The sequence below is a fragment of the Chiloscyllium plagiosum genome, unplaced genomic scaffold (genome assembly GCF_037043375.1).
Source record: "Chiloscyllium plagiosum isolate Xiang-an unplaced genomic scaffold, Cpla_swu_hap1 HiC_scaffold_17, whole genome shotgun sequence".
NCBI classification, from domain to species: Eukaryota; Metazoa; Chordata; class Chondrichthyes; order Orectolobiformes; family Hemiscylliidae; genus Chiloscyllium; species Chiloscyllium plagiosum.
This window is the reverse complement of record NW_028270155.1, coordinates 5,526,106-5,544,310: the sequence shown is the minus strand read 5'-3', so window position 1 is coordinate 5,544,310 and position 18,205 is coordinate 5,526,106. Positions and strand designations below refer to the sequence as shown.

General features: G+C 44.8%; 1 protein-coding gene across 1 annotated transcript in view; it reads right to left on the bottom strand.

Annotated features, from left to right (window-relative positions):
• Positions 1-13,875, bottom strand: part of nae1 (nedd8 activating enzyme E1 subunit 1) — a 62,793-nt gene extending 48,918 nt beyond the window's left edge. Inside the window, exons 1-6 of the mRNA XM_043706532.2 lie at positions 13,777-13,875; positions 8,732-8,835; positions 8,573-8,633; positions 7,054-7,084; positions 2,841-2,912; positions 1,813-1,892 (exon numbers count right to left, since the gene is read on the bottom strand). Coding sequence (XP_043562467.2) covers positions 1,813-1,892; positions 2,841-2,912; positions 7,054-7,084; positions 8,573-8,633; positions 8,732-8,835; positions 13,777-13,829 — 401 coding nt within the window. The 5' untranslated portion in view covers positions 13,830-13,875. The remainder of the gene's footprint in view (positions 1-1,812; positions 1,893-2,840; positions 2,913-7,053; positions 7,085-8,572; positions 8,634-8,731; positions 8,836-13,776) is intronic.
• Positions 13,876-18,205: the final 4,330 nt, after the last annotated feature.

Sequence of the window (18,205 nt, the reverse complement as noted above, 5' to 3'; positions counted from 1 at the left end):
TAGGAAAAAGACTTTCACGGTCTACCCTATCTAATCCTCTGATCATCTTGTATGTCTCTATCCAATTCCCTTCTTAGCCTTCTTCTGTCCAATGAGAACAGACCCAAGTCTCTTAGCCTTTCCTCATAAGAGCCTCCCTCCTGACCAGGCAACATCCTGGTAAATCTCTGCACCTTTTCCAATGCTTCCACATCCTCCCTGTAATGGGGGAACCAGAACTGTACACAATATTCCAAGTGTAGCCACACTAGCGTTTTGTATAGTTTCAGTATGACATTACGACTCCGGAACTCAATCCTTCTACCAATGAAACTTAACACACCATATGCCTTCTTAACAGCACTATCAACCTGGGTGGCAACTTTCAGGGATCTATGTACATGGACTCCAAGATCCCTCTGCACATCCACACTACCAAGAATCTTTCCATTGACCCAGTATTCTGCCTTCCTGTTATTCTTCCCAAAGTGAATCACCTCACATTTAGCTGCATTGAACTCCATTTGCAACCTCTCAGCCCAATTCTGCAGTATGGTGACAAAACATCTGAAAACAAACTTCCAGCTCAGTGAGCTAACTTACATACTTACCATGAAGCGTATAAGTCCCACCCTGATTTGCTTTCCCAAAATGCAGCACCTCGCATTTATTTAAATTAAACTGCATCTGCCACTCCTTGACCCATTGGCCCATCTGATCAAGATCTTGGTGTACTCGGAGGTAACCTTCTTCACTATCCACTACACTTCCAATTTTGGTTCATTTGCAAACTTACTAAGTATACCTCCATCATTCATATCCAAATCATTTATATAAATGACAAAAAGTAGTGGACACAGCACCGATCCTTGTGGCACACCACTGGTCACAGGCCTCCAGTCTGAAAACCAACCCTCCACCCCCTGTCTTGTTAGCATGTGTCTCAGAAGCTAATGGACAATATCATTAAACTGCCCAAGAAAGAACAGGCATTCACTCATTCCTCTTTTAAAATATCTGATTTGCAGAGAAAACCAAGCAACTTGAGGCCTAATGGTCAGGTGACTGGCCAAGTAATCCAGTGATGGTGACATTACTCAATCCCACTGCAATAAATTGTCAATGTTTATTCAATATTCTTGACTGTCCGTGGCCTGTCATCAGATTAGATGACCATGAAACCATCACCTGTTGTAATAACCCAAATGCTCCATGAAACATGGACAAGTAGTAACGAGATGACTAATAACCAGCACATAACCCAGGACTGACAGCTCCAGTACAGCACTGCAGGGTATGGTGCTCTCTTTCAACAGACTTTAAAATGAGGACCTATTGTCCATCATGTGGATGTAATGGTCCCATGTTCGTATTTCAGAGAACAGCCTGCAGGAATAACAACTATCCTTTCACCAAAAATCACTAAAAACGGATGTTCTTGTCATTTAACACATTGATGTTGTGGGTAGTTGCTGTGCCCAAACTGGTAGCCACATTTCCTAAGGTATAACTGTGATGAGACCTCAAAACTGCTGAATTTAGCTCTAAACTACTTTTCCCACTAGGTGGTAGAGGCAGTGGGTTTGATAGATGCTGTTGAAGGAGCTTTGGTGAATTTCTGCAGGGTATCTTGTAGATGGTACACCCTGATGCCTCTGTGTATGTCAGTGAAGGAAGTGAATGCTGAAGCTGGTAGATGCAGTAGTCTGTCTAGATAATGTCACGTTTCCTCTGTGCTGACTGCAATCACTCTATTGACAGCATTCCTGACATGTCAGGCTTTTTAATGGAGAAGAAAGGTACCAAACAACTATTTAAAAAACTGCTGCTTACCTTTCTGAAAGTTGAGTAGCAATCACTATATTGAATCGGAGGAAGAACGTGGGGTCATTTTCAAGCAGCTGTTCAAGGCTCTGAAAAAGTGTCAAGATTTCATAACTCAGTCAATTCCAAAAGAAAACACAGTCATACACATAAATCTTAGCCTCAAATGTAAATACCCTCCTATTATCTTTTCTTTACAAAAATTGCTGGCTGCTCACACAAATGTAACTAGATAACTGATGTCCTTCCTTAATCACTGCTGTCTGTGTGACACCAGTCCCATTCCTCAAGGTTGACCAGGCCTGGAAAGTCCAAGTCATCCACAGCCTGGAAACAGGGTAAAATGATAAACTGAGATCCTATTCCCCTGTCCTGTTGGCATAAGGTGATGATGTGGGACCCTGGAATGGAACCATTTAGATTTGAGAGCACTCCCAAGAAAGCAGAAAGGACTCCATCCTAGGCCCAGCCCATCAGCCCCACACATCACCGACTAACCAGTCTGTCATCCAGCGGCGTTCTTTGTGCGTTGTGTTGTATGTTCAATTAACTAGCTTGGGAGATCAGTGAGGTTTCAATAAGTTCAAACAATAATGTTTTTCTATATCTTAAAATAAGATATACAGCTTCACAGTAGCATGACTATCTTTGGTGAAGCCATGATGCATCCCTCTCTCATGTAATCTTCTCCATCATAGTAGGAGGCATTACACACAACACTGCAGACATTAACCCTTTCAAACAATGTTGTGGGCAAGTGACTAACTCATTGTGCACTCCAAATAACTCATGCCATGGCCATTCAGTCCGTTACATCTATACTGTAATTTACAAACGAGCTGCCAGTTAGTCCACCATGGTTTTTCTCTCCTTCTTCTTTCCTTTTCAAAATATTTATCAATCCAATTTCAAAATCTGCCATAAAATCTGCTTCCACCACCCTTTTTACAACACAACATAGGACACTGCTCCTGTCAAACAGGACAGGATACATCAGTTTATGACATTGCTTGTTGTGAAATTAAAAACTTCCTTACCTCCTCCATGAAGTTTCCACTGACATCACTATTCAGCTCCTGAAGGAGCTCCATGGCTGCCTGGGCTCGGTTCTGAATGGAAAAAGAAACAGAAATACTAAACCTTCACTCTAGTAATGAACGTCAAAACGAATACCCTCCCCTGACTAAACAGTTACAGCACAGAGACAGACCATTCAACTCAACCCCAGTGTTTAAGCTCCACACTGTCCTGCTCCAGCCCTATTTCATCTCCCATCACCATGCTCTTCTAGTACTTTCTGCTTCAGGCATTTATCCAGACTCTTAAATGAATCTGTAGTATTCACCTCCACCCTTCTTTGAGAATTCTGCATTTCTGTCATTCTAAAAGACATTTCTCGTGAATGGAATATAACAGTAGCGAAATTGTACAGTAGCTGTACAGAACCTTGGTAAAACCACATCTGGAGATCAAAATTGTACACAATGCTCCTTATTTGAAAACAAATAATTTTATTAGCAGTTCAGAGAAGGTTCACTTGACTCATTCCTAGGATGAAGGGCTTATCTCAGGAAGACTGAACAGGTTTGGCGTGTGGCCATTTGAGTTTTGAAGAACAAGAGGCAATCTTAGTGAAATATGAAAGATTTGGAGACTGGATAGGATGAATACCACAGAGATGTTTTCTCTTGTTAAGGAGACTAAATGTAAGGGATGTAGTTAAGAATACATGGTCTTTCAAGTTTGAAATGAGGAGAGATTTCTTTTCTCTGATGTTGAGTGTGCGGAAGGTTCTTCCCAGTAGGTAGTGGGGCTGTCCTTAAATATATTCAAGACTGAGACTAGATTACTTATAGTGTGGAAACAGGCCCTTCAGCCCAACAAGTCCACACCAACCCGCCGAAGCACAACCCACCCATTACCCACCCTAACACTACGGGCAGTTTAGCTTGGCCAATTCACCTAACCTGCACATATTTGGAGTGTGGGAAGAAACCAGAGCACCCGGAGGAAACCCATGCAGACACAGGGAGAATGTGCAAACTGCACACAGAGTCGCCCGAGGCAGGAATTGAACCCGGGTCTCTGGCGCTGTGAGGCAGCAGTGCTAACCACTGTGCCACCATGCTGCCCACCACTGAGATAGATAGGTTTTTGATAGACGAAACAATTGAGTATTATGAGGGGCAGATGGGAAAGTGAATCTAAGACCACAACCAGATCAGCAAAGATCTTATTGAATGGGGTATTAGTCTCAAAGGGTCAAATGGCCTAACCAGCTCATATGAAAATTCCACTGTATTTATCAGTGACTCGCTTCAGTTCATTGCCCCTCATTCTGGTCTCTTCTGGAAGTGGAAAAATCTTTGCCAGGTCCATCTTTTCAAACTCCTTTTATAATCTCAAATCTAGAAAGAAAAAGAGACCCAACCTGTTCAAATTTTCCAAACAAGTACAGGTTGGTCCATCTACGAAAGGTAATGGCCATGCAGTAAACAGTCTGTTCCAGATGGACTTGATATATGTTTGCTGATAGCTGACTAGACCAGTAGTTGAGAAGCAGATTAGTGCTGCACATGAAGCTGCCAAGTGTGACTATGCGTTGCTGTTTGCACTTTACCAAATCACTGTGGCTCCCTCATGCCAGCCCAAGGAGGGGTCATTATTTCCCCCTGTTGTTGATTAGCAACTGCCAGTTGTGATATCCAATGACTACGGCCTTCACTTCACAAGCTTCATTGATTAAGAACACAAAGCACCCTACTGGTCTTCTGGCTTTGGATTTCTCACCATGCAGAAGGTCCTTGGGAAGTTGCCTGCTGACGAATGCAGGACTCTTCCTTTGAGGGGGCTGCTGCATGTGATTTGGCCCTACCAGGATATGCCCTGTAGACAGGGAAATTTGGAAATACCGTGCTTCTTTTTTCAACAACAACATCTCATTCATTCGGCACAGCAAAGTACTGCAAACATAAGGCTGAAAATACAGGATCACAGAAACAGGAGTAGGCCATTCAGCCCCTTAAGCCTGTTCCACCATTCAATGAGGTCATTGCTGATCTATGGCCTAACTCCATATATCCTGTTTTTGTCCCATATCCCCGAATCCCTTTGCTTAACAAACATTATCAATCTTAGATTCAAAATTAACAAATAGTCCATCATCCACTGCCATTTGTGGAAGAGAGTTACAAACATCTCCCACAGTGTGTGTCTAGAAGAGCTTCCTAACGTCTCTCCTGAATGGTCTGGTCCTAATTCACAGACTATGCCATCTATTTTTAGAATCCCCATCGGAAACAGACTTCCGATATCTACCTTGACTTCAATCAGATCACCCCTTTAACCTTCTTAATTCTAGAGGAAACAGGCCTAAATTGTATAAACCCTAAAGTCCAGGTATTGTCTTTGTAAATCTAATGTTGTATCCCCCCCCCCCCCCAAGGCCGATCGATCCTTCCTAAGATGTGGGGCCCAGATCTGCTCACAGTGCTCCAAGTGGGGTCCAACCAGGGTTTTGTATAACTGCAGCAAAACATCAGCATCCTTATCCTCCAATCTTCTAGATATAAAGCATTCTATTAGCTTTCTTTACTATTTTCTGCACCTATTTGTGGCATTTTAAAGATAAATGCACATGAACCCTAAGTCTCTTTGCACATCCATTTTCTTTCACTACACATGAACTTAACTTGAAACATGACTTTCTGACCATTATCCAAGTCGTTAACAACGAATGTAAATAACAGGGACTCTAACACAAATCCTTGATGGACACCTTGTGGGATGGTCACATCCTACCAATTAGAGTACCTACCCATCATCCCTACTTTCTGTTGTCCATCTCTCAACCAATTTCCCAGCCATGTCAGTAGTTTGCCCTTAATTCCATAGATTTTAAAATAGTTAACAGTCTCTCACGTGGAACTTATTTCAAATGCCTTCTGGAAGTCCATATAAACAACATCCATAGACATTCCCCTGTCTACTACCTCAGTCATGTCTTCAAAGTTTTCCATGAGGTTTCTCAGGCATGACCTACCGGTCACAAATCCATGCTGATTCTTCCTGATTAACTGAAAATTTTCGAGGTATTTATTTACCCTATCTTTGATGACAGACTCCAACAATTTCCACACCACAGCTGTTAGACTAACTCGTCTGTAATTCCCTGGTTTTCTTCTTTCACCCTTCTTAAAAAGTGGAGTGAGATGGTGTAATTTTCTAATACAGAGTGACAGCTCCTGTATCTAGGGAACTCTGAAAGATTATAGTTACGACATCTACATTGTGCTCCCCTACTTCCATTAACACCTTGGAATGGAAACAGTCAGGTCCTGGGGCCAACTTCATGTTACTCCATCCGCAGACCAGCTAAAGGTGGTAGCTGCTTCCCCAATGCATGCATTCAGCTCTGCATCAAGGAACAGATTAGATTAGATTCCCTACAGTATGGAAACAGGCCCTTTAGCCCAACAAGTCCACACCGACCCTCTGAAGAGTAACACACCCAGACACATTCCCCAACCCTATATTTACCCCTGACTAATGCACCTAACACTATGGGCAATTTAGCATTGCCAATTCACCTGACCTGCACATCTTTGGATTGTGGGAGGAAACTGGAGCACCCGGAGGAAACCCACGCAGACACGGGGAGAATGTGCAACGCCAGACGGTCTGTCACTGCATGCCCAAGGTATATAAAACACGTTGTCTGATCTAGGATGCTAGTAAACTCCTTACATCCCTGCAGGGAAGGCCAAGGTCAGGAGCGTGGAGACGATGCCAAACAGAGAATGCCAGACAGATATAACCACTTGATTAGAATATTATCCCAGAAATCTTTTTATTGCACCTTGTCCAGTGCCTCCAATTTGTTTTTAATTTGTAGACTAGAACTATGCAAAGCACTCTACAGTTATACAAACAAAAGTGTAATGTAACTTCTCTGCTTTTCAATTCGATTTCACCAGAAATGAATCCCAGAGTTTCATCTGCCTTTTTAATATCATGTTAGTCTCTCTCATTCTCCCTCTTTGGAAGGCACCGAATCCGCTTGTTATACAGTTCCAGCAGGTTTGGCCTTGCTGTGTCAGTACTCAGAGAGCACTCAGCTGCAGCTGACACTTGAAAGCATGGCCACACCATCAGGTGGCACCCAGGCCCTCTTCACTGAGCGTCAGTGCACAGAAGGACCATTTCAGATCATAGCTACAAGAATGTAAAAACAAAATCCAAAGCACTCACCAGTCCAATACTGTTTTTGGTTAGGAAGAAGCTGCAAGAGAATATAATTCAGTCAGTGAAAAGCTGTGGAGCCAAGAACTCTAGCAAACCTAGAATCAATGGGTATAGGGGTAAACTTTCCACTGGTTGGGAGTCATATGTGACACGTAAGATGATGGTGTGGTTGTTGGAGGTCAGTCATCTCAGCCCTAGGATATTTCTGCAGGAGCTCCCCAGGGATGTATTGTAAACCCAACCATCTTCAGCTGCTTCATCAATGACCTACCCTCCATAGTGATCAGACGTGGAGATGTTGCAATGTTTGACACTATTTGCAATGTTTCAGATATTGATACAGTCACTACACACGTGCAGCAAGATATGGTCACACTCAGGTTTGGGTTAAGAGAGGGCAAGGACCATTTGCACTATGTAACTGTCAGGTAATAGTAACCTGCAACAAGCCAGAATCTAACCATTGCTCTTGGATATTAAATAATATTACCCACGCTGAATCTCCGAAGATATTAGCATTACCACTGATCATAAACTGAATGGAACTGAGAAACTCTGAATCAACTGCAGCTCATTTAGCCCCATTTTTGGTTCTCTGTGTTCCACCATCATTCCCTTCCGTCTTGCATCATCAACACCTTTTTCACTTAAGCCCTTGTGCTTTCCACCCCATCACAGCCTTTCCATTGTGTTCTTTCCTTTCCTGCCAGGGTTCCCTTTCCTCTGTACTTGGCTAAAACCAGTTGCCTCTAAATTTTTCCAGGTCTACTGGAAGATCATCCAATTGAAAGATTAACTCTGCTTTCCCTCTTCAGAGATGCTGCCAGACCTGCTCAGTTTCTCCATCATTCTCGCTGTTTGTTTCAGCCTAATGTTAACTGTTGTAAAAACCCATCTGGTTCACTAATATCCCTGAAGGAAGGAAACCTGCCAACTGTTCCCAGTCTGGCCTACAGGTGACTTCAGGCCCACAGCAATGAGGTTGATTCTAACTGCGCTCTAGACAACTTGAGACTGATAACGCTTGCTTAACCTTATAGACTCACATCCCGTGCTGTGATAAGGGATGTCCAAAATGTACAGTATTGTTTCTCCATTCTCACATTGTGCTTATCTTTGTGCCCCATTCAGAGTGAAAGAAAACATTGATCATTTCAGAAACCATTCTGGAATCACATCACACTGCACACAAGAATCAGCAAGCACAGCTTCCAACAGCAATAAGTCCCACCAAAGAAAGGTGAACAATATCACATTTTACAGAGTTCAAATGTACAAAATATTTCAGGTCAAAGAGTTCAAACATCAGTCACTGGGCTTGAGAAGGAATGGAACAGAAGGTATTCGGAGCAAAAAAACCATAGATTAAAATGTCGAAATAAGGTGAGTAGATTCAATACTGAGGAAGGGAGTTCTGGAGGTCCAGATGAGGAGGAGTCTGGCCTCCACCAATTCAAAAAATGACATTGTCAATGTTAAACCGCACATGGACAAAATAAAATGTTAGGCTGTTAAAAAAACTCACTTATTGCCAACATCCTCCCCAGCGACGGTGCTGCCATCTACAATGGTAAAAGATCCAATTCCTAGGGAATGAGAATTGTGGAAATAAAGATTACAGATGGATTGGCTGTCATTGATCATATTTTGTGTTTTATTGGGATAGTAAATGCTCCAATCTTACCAGGAAGCACCAGGTTCTTCAGGATTTCAGTTCCAGTGGCGCTAGCGTTAATCAGACAGACATGAGCAGCCTCCAGTGCTTCCTGACCATGGTCTCCCCACAGCCTAACAGAGGGAATACAGGGAGAGCTATTAAACTTTTAACTCCGAAGCAGAGAGATCTTGAGTCAACCCAAGGTTGGTTAACATGGTGCCACTGTTTAAGGAAGGTGGTAAGGACAAAGAACAAAGAAAATTTACAGCCCAGGGACAGGCTCTTTTGCCCTCTAAGCCTGAGCCGATCCAAACGTACTGTCTAAACCGGTCGGTCAATTCCTAAGCATCTGCATCCCTCTACTCCCCACCTACTCATGCACTTATCCAGACGCATCTTAAATAAATCTACTGTGCCTGCCTCTACCATCTCCGCTGGCAATGCGTTCCAGACAGCCACCGCCCTCTGTGTGAAGTACTTGCCGTGTATATCCCCCTTAAACTTTCCACCTCTCACCTTGAAAGTGTGACCTCTCGTTATTGAATCCTTCACCCTGGGAAAAAGCTGGTCTCTATCCACCCTGTCTATACCCTTCATGATTTTGTAAACCTCAATCAGGTTCCCCCCTCCATCTCCTTTTTTCTAATGAAAATAAACCTAACCTACTCAACCTCTCTTCATAGCTAGCACCTTCCATACCAGGCAACATCCTCGTAAACTTCCTCTGCACCCTCTCCAAAGCGTCCACATCCTTTCGGTAATGTGGCACCCAGAACTGTACACAGTATTCTAAATGCAGCCGAACTAATGTCTTGTACAACGTTAACATGACTTGCTAGCTCTTATACTCAATACCCCATCCAATGAAGGCAAGCATACCATATGCCTTCTTGACCACTCTATCCACCAGTGCAGCAACCTTCAGGGTACAATGGCCCTGCACTCCCAGATCTCTCTGCTCATCAACTTTTCCTAAGGCTCTTCCATTCATTTTATAATTCACCCTAGAGTTAGTCTTGCCTAAATGCATCATCTCACATTTGTCTGGATTGAAAGCCATCTGCCACTTTTCTGCCCAACTCTATATCCTCCTGTATTCTCTGACAGTCCCTTATGCTTTCTGCTACTCCACCAATTTTTGTGTCATCTGCATAATTGCTGATCATACCAACAGTGCCCTCTTCCAGATCATTTATGTATATCAGGTTAGGTGAATTGGCCGTGCTAAATTGCCCGTAGTGTTAGGTGAAGGGGTAAACGTAGGGCAATGGGTCTGGGTGGGTTGCGCTTCGGTGGGTCGGTGTAGACTTGTTGGGCCGAAGGGCCTGTTTCCACACTAAGTAATCTAATATAATCACAAACAACAGTGGCCCCAACACTGATCCATGTGGAACACCACTGGTCACCTTTCTCCATTTCGAGAAACTCCCTTCAACTACTACTCTCTGTCTCCTGTTGCTCAACCAGTTCTTTATCCAGGTAGCTAGAACACCCTGCACACCATGTGGCTTCACTTTCTCTATTAGTTTACCATCTAAAGTCTTACTAAATGCCTTACTAAAGTCCATGTATATGACATCAACAACCCTTCCTTCATCTAAAAACTTGGTCACTTCCTCGAAGAACTCTTAAGTTGGTAAGGCATGATCTCCCCCACACAAAACCATGTTGCCCATCACTGATAAGCCCATTCTTTACTAAATATAAATAGATCTTATCCCTCAGTAACTTCCCCAGCAACTTCCCCATCACTGACGTCAGGCTCACTGGTCTGTAGTTACCCGGAATATCCCTACTACCCTCCTTGTACAGGGGACAACATTAGCAACCCTCCAGTCCTCCGGCACCTCACCACAAAGGTTGCCACAAAGATATCTGTCAGGGCCCCAGCTATTTCCTCTCTCGCCTCCCTCAGCAACCTGGGATAGATCTTATCCGGTCCTGGGGATTTGTCCACCTTAATAACCTCTAGCTTACCCACACATCTTCCCTACTTATATCAACGTGATCCATACTAATCAAACTTCTATCTCTAATCTCAACATTCATCATGTTCCTCTCCTCAGTGAACACTGATGCAAAGTGATCATTCAGAATCTCACCCATTCTCTCAGGTTCAACACACAGCCTTCCTTCATTATTCTTTAGTGGCCCAATCCTTTCTCCAGTTACCCGCTTGCTTCTTATATAATAAAATGCTTTGCGACAAGCCAGGGGACTACAGACCAGTGAGCTTGACGTCAGTGGTGTGCAAGTTGTTGGAGGGAATCCTGAGGGACAGGGTGTACATGCATTTGGAAAGACAAGGACTGATCAGGAATAGTCCGCATGGCTTTGTGCGTGGGAAATCATGTCTCATGAACTTGATTTGAGTTTTTTGAAGTAACAAAGAGGATTGATGAGGGCAGAGCATTAGACATGATCTATGTGGATTTCAGTAAGGCATTCCCATGGGAGATCAGTTAGCAAGGTGGGATCTCGTGGAACACAGGGAGAACTAGCCAGTTTGATACGGAACTGGCTCAAAAGGTAGAAGACAGAGGGTGGTGGTGGAGGGTTGTTTTTCAGACTGGAGGCCTGTGACCAGTGGAGTGCCACAAGGATCGGTGCTGGGTCCACTACTTTTCATCATTTATATAAATGATTTGGAAGTGAACATAGGAGGTATAGTCAATAAGTTTGCTGATGACAACAAAATTGGAGGTGTAGTGGACGGCGAAGAAGGTTACCTCAGATTACAATGGGATCTTGACCAGATGAACTGATGGGTTCAGGAGTAGCAGATGGAGTTTAATTTAGATAAATGTGAGGTGCTGCATTTTGGGAAAGCAAATCTTAGCAGGACTTATCCACTTAATGGTAAGGTCCTAGGGAGTGTTGCTGAACAAAGAGACCTTGGAGTGCAGGCTCATAGCTCCTTGAGAGTAGAGTCGCAGGTAATAGGATAGTGAAGGCGGCGTTTGGTATGCTTTCCTTTATTGGTCAGAGTATTGAGTACAGGAGTTGGTAGGTCATGTTACGGCTGTACAGGGCTATACAGGACATTGGTTAGGCCACTGTTGGAATATTGCGTGTAATTCTGATCTCCTTCCTAGCGGAAAGATGTTGTGAAACTTGAAAGGGTTCAGAAAAGATTTACAAGGATGTTGCCAGGGTTGGAGGATTTGAGCTACAGGGAGTGGCTGAACAGGCTGGGGCTGTTTTCCCAGGAGCGTCGGAGGCTGAGGGGTGACCTTATAGAGGTTTATAAAATCATAAAAAGGTATGGATAGGGTAAATAGACAAGATCTTTTCCCTGGGGTGGGGGAGTCCAGAACTAGAGGACATAGGTTTAGGGTGAGAGGGGAAAGATATAAAAGGGACCTAAGGGGTAACTTTTTCACACAGAGGGTGGTATGTGTACGGAATGAGCTGCCAGAAAAAGTGGTGGAGGCTGGTACAATTACAACATTTAAGAGGCATCTTGTTGGGTATATGAATAGGAAGGGTTTGGAAGGATATGGGCCAGATACTGGCAAGAACGATGACATGGACGAGTTGGACTGAAGGGTCTGTTTCCATGCTGTACATCTTCATGACTCTGACTGCCCCTATTTCCCCTCCACTCAATACAAACAAACATGCCAAGTAAAATTAAACTGCACAAATGTTCATGAACCCCATAATCTCCTGCCAAGTCATGGTTGAGTTGGACCAAAGGGTCTGTTTCTGTGCTGTACATCTTTATGACTCTAAAACTTCCGTGATCTCACATGAGGCACTGGAGTGCTGCTGGAGATAGGAAGTTATTGTTTACAACAACTACTGAACTCATCTTTTACACAGTGAACCACTCCAAGATAAAGATGCACAATTCAATGAAATGTGATGCTGTGCGATAAAGAGAGAAAGGTGACCAAAAGTGGTAGACTTTTAAAGTGTCTTAAAGGAAGACATGAGGCAGACAGGCAAAGGGAGGGAGGGTATACCAGAACATGGGACCACGTCAACAGAACGCACAGCGCCAATTACAGTCAGACATCCACAAGATGTCAGATAATCAGAAAAAAACAGATTACTCTTCAGGGTTGTGGGTCTGGGAATGATTTCAGGGATACAGAAGAGACGTCACAATGAAGGATTTCAAAAGGAGGAGCATTTTCACAAGCAGGTGTCAATGTAGTTCAGTCAGCAATGAAGAGAACTTGGCATAATGTGATATGGAACCAGTACACAGAGACTGCTGTTTGTGCTGATGGTTTCGATAGAGATGGAGATGCTGTGACCTATGTTGAATTCCCTGGACGACCAGAGAAACAAAAAATGAAAAACCAGAGTTCCCGATTCTCATCGGCTTCCTACAAACCTCCCACTGGAGACCAACCACGCCTGGCCATCAGATTAGGGTAGAATGGGGTTTACGTTTGGCTACAACATTTCTGGTGGTCCAACAGGGTAAAAAAAAAAGGGCTGCAGATGCTGGAAACCAGATTCTGGAGTAGAGTGGTGCTGGAAAAGCACAGCAGGTCAGGCAGCATCCGAGGAGCAGGAAAATCGACGTTTCGGGCAAAACCCCTTCATCAGGAATAGAGGCAGAGAACCTGCAGGGTGGAGAGACCACTCTAATCTAGAAGCTGATGGTGCAACAGCCTCCTGCAGACATTAGCTCAATGTGACAGAGCAATGAGCCAACAGTCAGGATGCAGAGACTGCACTGTCTCTCCCCCACCCCCAGTACCTGGCAAAGACACATCGGGGTGGGGGTGGGGGGCTATGCTGCTGGATCATCAGCCAGGAGGGAATGGGGAGGGGAATCCTGTCAGAGGGATCCACTGGGCAGTAGGATAGTGTAGGGTGGGGGGGGGGGTAGTGGGGGGGTGGGGTGGGGTAGGGTGGCCAGGGAGCTCCAATGGGGAGGGTCCAGTGGGTGGGAATATGAGACCCGGGGGGCGGGGGGGTGCCCGCAGGTTACAATGAGCGAGTAACCCAGTGGGTGGGTGGGTGGGTGGAGGGACCCGTCCCCCGTCCCCCGTCCCCCGTCCCCCGTCCCCCGTCCCCCGTCCCCGTCCCCGTGTGTCCGTCCTCCCCCTCACCGCAGCTGTCGGTCATATTTCTCCTCCTTCTTCAGGCCGCTCCCCGCCGCCATGGTGACCCAGCGCCAGGTAAATCCCGCGCAGCCGCAGATTCGCCACGAGCGGCGCTGGCGGCAGCTCGGCAGCAGAGGGCGCACTCAGCTCACACCAACATCATCTTAAAGGGGCAGTGTCCCTCCGCTGTTAAAGGGGCAGTGCTCCTGCTCTGTTAAAGGGGTCAGCACCCTGCTTTCTTAAAGGGACAGTGCTCCTGTCTGTTAAAGGGGTCAGCACCCTGCTCTCTTAAAGGGGCAGTGCTCCTGCTCTGTTAAAGGGGTCAGCACCCTGCTCTCTTAAAGGGGCAGTGCTCCTGCTCTGTTAAAGGGGTCAGCACCCTGCTCTCTTAAAGGGGCAGTGCTCCTCCTCTGTTAAAGGGGCAGAGTCCCTGCTCTCTTAAAGCAACAGTGTCCCTGCTGTCTTAAAGTGGCAGTGCTCCTGCTCTGTTAAAGGGGCAGAGTCCCTGCACTAGTAAAGGGATAATGTCCCTGCTCTGTTAAAGGGGCAGTAAAGGGCCCTCTGGTACCACCGTGATAATGTCCCTACCCCTGAACTGGGAGGCCATTGTTCATGTCCCACCTTCTCCAGAAGAGTGTTATCACATCTCTCACACGTTGATTAGAAAAATAGATTTTTTTTCAAATTAAAGGGGCAGTGAACCTGCTTTGTTAAAGAAGCAGTACACTGCTTTGTTAATGGTTTGTTATAGATACAACAAATGCCCTTGTTATTTAAAGGAATAGTGACTGAAGTAAATAATGTGTAATCTGTAGCTCAGTTAATAGCATTCTGGCCCCTAAGTGATAAAGTTGTAAATTCAGATCCCACTCCAGCAGTTGATCACAACTATCAAGGCTGGCACACCAACTCAGTACTGAGGGAGTTCTGTACTCTCAGAAGTGTCTTTAAGAGATATTAAACCAAGTCACATCATGTCATCTGAGGTAGATGTAATAGTTCTCATCACCACTGTCAGACGTTCAATGGAGTTACCTCCAGGGTCCTGAATTGCATTGATTATTCAATCAACATCCCATAAGCAGATTAATTCTTCATGATTATATTGCTGTTATTGGAGCTTGCTATTGCAATGAATTATTATTATTTGGGAACCTGTGATTTAAAAGAGGTAAATGAGTATTTGGTTTTCAGATTGCGAAGGTGACTTTTTTAACAGATCAGAAACTTTTTTTAATCATTGGTTCAAAACAACATTTTCAAGAAATCATGTGACTTATGCTAAATAATAAGGGGAGCTACCAATAATTGCTGAAGTGTTTACTAAAGTGAGCTGTTTATGACCTACAGAAAGAGAAGGTGCTGGAAAAGCACAGCCAATCAGGCAGCATCCAAGGAGCAGGAGAATCGTGTTTCGAGCATAAGCCCCTCATTCATGATGAAGGGCTTATGCTCGAAACATCAACTCTCCTGCTCCTCAGATGCTGCCTGACCCGCTGTGCTTTTCCAGCACCACACTCTTCGACCCTGATCTCCAGCATCTGCAGTCCTCATTTTCTCCACAGAAGGAGAAGTCAGCCAAAAGTAGGTTTGCATTTCAGAAGCAAAGATCTGCACCGGTATTTTAGATTTTGACAGTCTCCAGGCTATCAGAGCTGGAAAGAAGTCTGACTGCTTTAGCAGCCCTTAATCTTTTTTCTCAGACTTCTGTGAGAAAAGTAACTGAGTTAGCCAGTGTCTGTGTGTCTCAGAAAGAAAGAGTAAAGGAAAGAATAATTTCTGGTAAATGTGTAGAAAGTCACTGAAAGGAACCACTATCAGCTGAGTAAGAAATCTTCAAATGAAGAGACGAGTGATACTTCACTGAGGTTGATTGTCTGTAGTGGATATTGGTATGCAAAAGATTTGAATCTTTCTTTTTTACTGTTTGTGATATGATTTCAAATTGTCATGTAGCTTTTTTTAAATTTTATTTTCTTTTGTTAAAAGTACATTGATAGCCTCTTGTGACAATGTTCAGTGACTGATCATCACGTTGATCAAAATACAAAAATAAAATGAAGCCAGATTTCATGCTGGGATTCAACTTGTTCAGTATCACCATCGCCATAACAAAGTGGTACTCTCAGTAGGATGGAACTCCATTTATGTTAAGGTGCTATTAAACTATGTCTCCCAGTACTTTTTTTTTGCACCCATAAAATCTATGCTTGTTTGTTTCCCTGTGTGGTGCTCATTTTATTTGCTTATTTCTATGCCATTTCAATAAACCACCTTGCTTCTGAGCTAACAATCCCACCATGAGCTCGCTGCAATGCTCCAGTGAAGAACAACACTGGATCGAGAAATAGCACTTTGTTTTCTGCTCAGGTACTTCACAGCCTCAGGATCTCAGTTATGAATTCCACATCTTCAGAGTGTGACTGCCTGATGTCTGTTCTCACATTCTCTCTCTCACCCTTCCCCGACAGTCTCGTCTTGTTAGTGCATTTCTCTCAGCAGATAGGATGCATTTTCTCCCTTTCAAAAATTAAAATAATTTGGAATTATTTTACACCTCTTTTTCTGTTTCACCCCCATTAGTAAACCTCTTGTTTTTCCATTGGTCCCCACACTGTCTGTTCCACCCCCCCTCCCCCCACCTTTGCTACAAAAGATGTAAAAAACACTATTTTCCACTTCTTTTCTGTTCAGTCACATTGGACTCAAAATGATTTCTCTGTTTCTCTCTCCCCAGATGCTGCCAGACCAGCTGAGTTTCTCCAACAGCTTCTGTATTTGTTTCTATTTTCTATGCTTATATGTGCTGGAAAGAGCATAGGGAATCTGAGATGAAAAAGACCAGAGTGCATGTAGTTCATCCCCGAGCAACCTGACGGCCATACAAAATGGATCAGTGGTGCTGGAAGAGCACAGGAGTTCAGGCAGCATCCGAGGAGCAATAAAATCAACGTTTCGGGCAAAAGCCCTTCATCAGGAATACAGGCAGGGAGCCTGAAGGGTGGAGAGATAAGTAAGAGGAGGATGGGGGTGGGGAGAAAGTAGCATAGAGTACAATAGGTGAGTGAGGGAGGGGATGAAGGTGATAGGTCAAGGAGGAGGGTGGAGTGGATAGGTGGAAAAGAAGATAGATAGGTAGGACAAGTCATGAGGGCAGTGCTGAGCTGGAAGGTTGGAGCTGGGGTGAGATGGGGGAAGGGGAAATGAGGAAACTGTTGAAGTCCACATTGATGCCCTGGGGTTGAAGTGTTCCGAGGCGGAAGATGAGGCGTTCTTCCTCCAGGCGTCTGGTGGTGAGGGAGCGACGGTGAAGGAGGCCCAGGACCTGCATGTCCTCGGCAGAGTGGGAGGGGGAGTTGAAATGTTGGGCCACGGGGCGGTGTGGTTGATTGGTGCAGGTGTCCCAGAGATGTTCCCTAAAGCGCTCTGCTAGGAGGCGCCCAGTCCCCCCAATGTAGAGGAGACCTCATCGGGAGCAACAGATACAATAAATGCAGGTAAAACTTTGATGGATGTGGAAGGCTCCTTTGGGGCCTTGGATAGAGGTGAGGGAGGAGGTGTGGGCACAGGTTTTGCAATTCCTGCGGTGGCAGGGGAAGGTGCCAGGATGGGAGGGTGGGTTGAAGGGGAGCGTGGACCTGACCAGGTAGTCACGGAGGGAACGGTCTTTGCGGAAGGCGGAAAGTGGTGGGGAGGGAAATATATCCCTGGTGGTGGGGTCTGTTTGGAGGTGGCGGAAATGTCGGCGGAGGTTGGTAGGGTGGAAGGTGAGCACCGGGGAGTTCTGTTCTTGTTACGGTTGGAGGGGTGGGGTCTGAGGACGGAGGTGCAGGATGTGGACAAGATGCGTTGGAGGGCATCTTTAACCACGTGGGAAGGGAAATTGCAGTCTCTAAAGAAGGAAGCCATCTGGTGTGTTCTGTGCTGGAACTGGTCCTCCTGGGAGCAGATACGGCGGAGGCGGAGGAATTGGAAATATGGGATGGCATTTTTGCAGGAGGTAGGGTGGGAAGAGGTGTAATCCAGGTAGCTGTGGGAGTGGGTGGGTTTGTAAAACATATCGGTATCAAGTCGGTCGTCATTAATGGAGATGGTAATGGAGTTGTTGATTAATGTCTGTTGATTGAGTCCAGAACAGATCCAGACAAGACGTGAGAAAAACCTCAAAGGAACATTCGTCCTCCTGCTCCTGCTAAGCCAATTTTTTATTACAAACAGAAATAGAAACTGCTGGACAGACTCAGCAGGTCTTCCCTGAAGAAGGATCCCGAAATTTGAAACATTAACTCTGTTTCTCCCTCCACAGCTGCTGCCAGACCTGTTGAGGTTCACCAGTGTTCTCTGATTGTTTGTTTCAGATCTCCAGCATCCACAGTCATTTATTTTAAATTATTTACTACAGGGAGGTGCAAAACAGGCCATTCGGTCTATGATG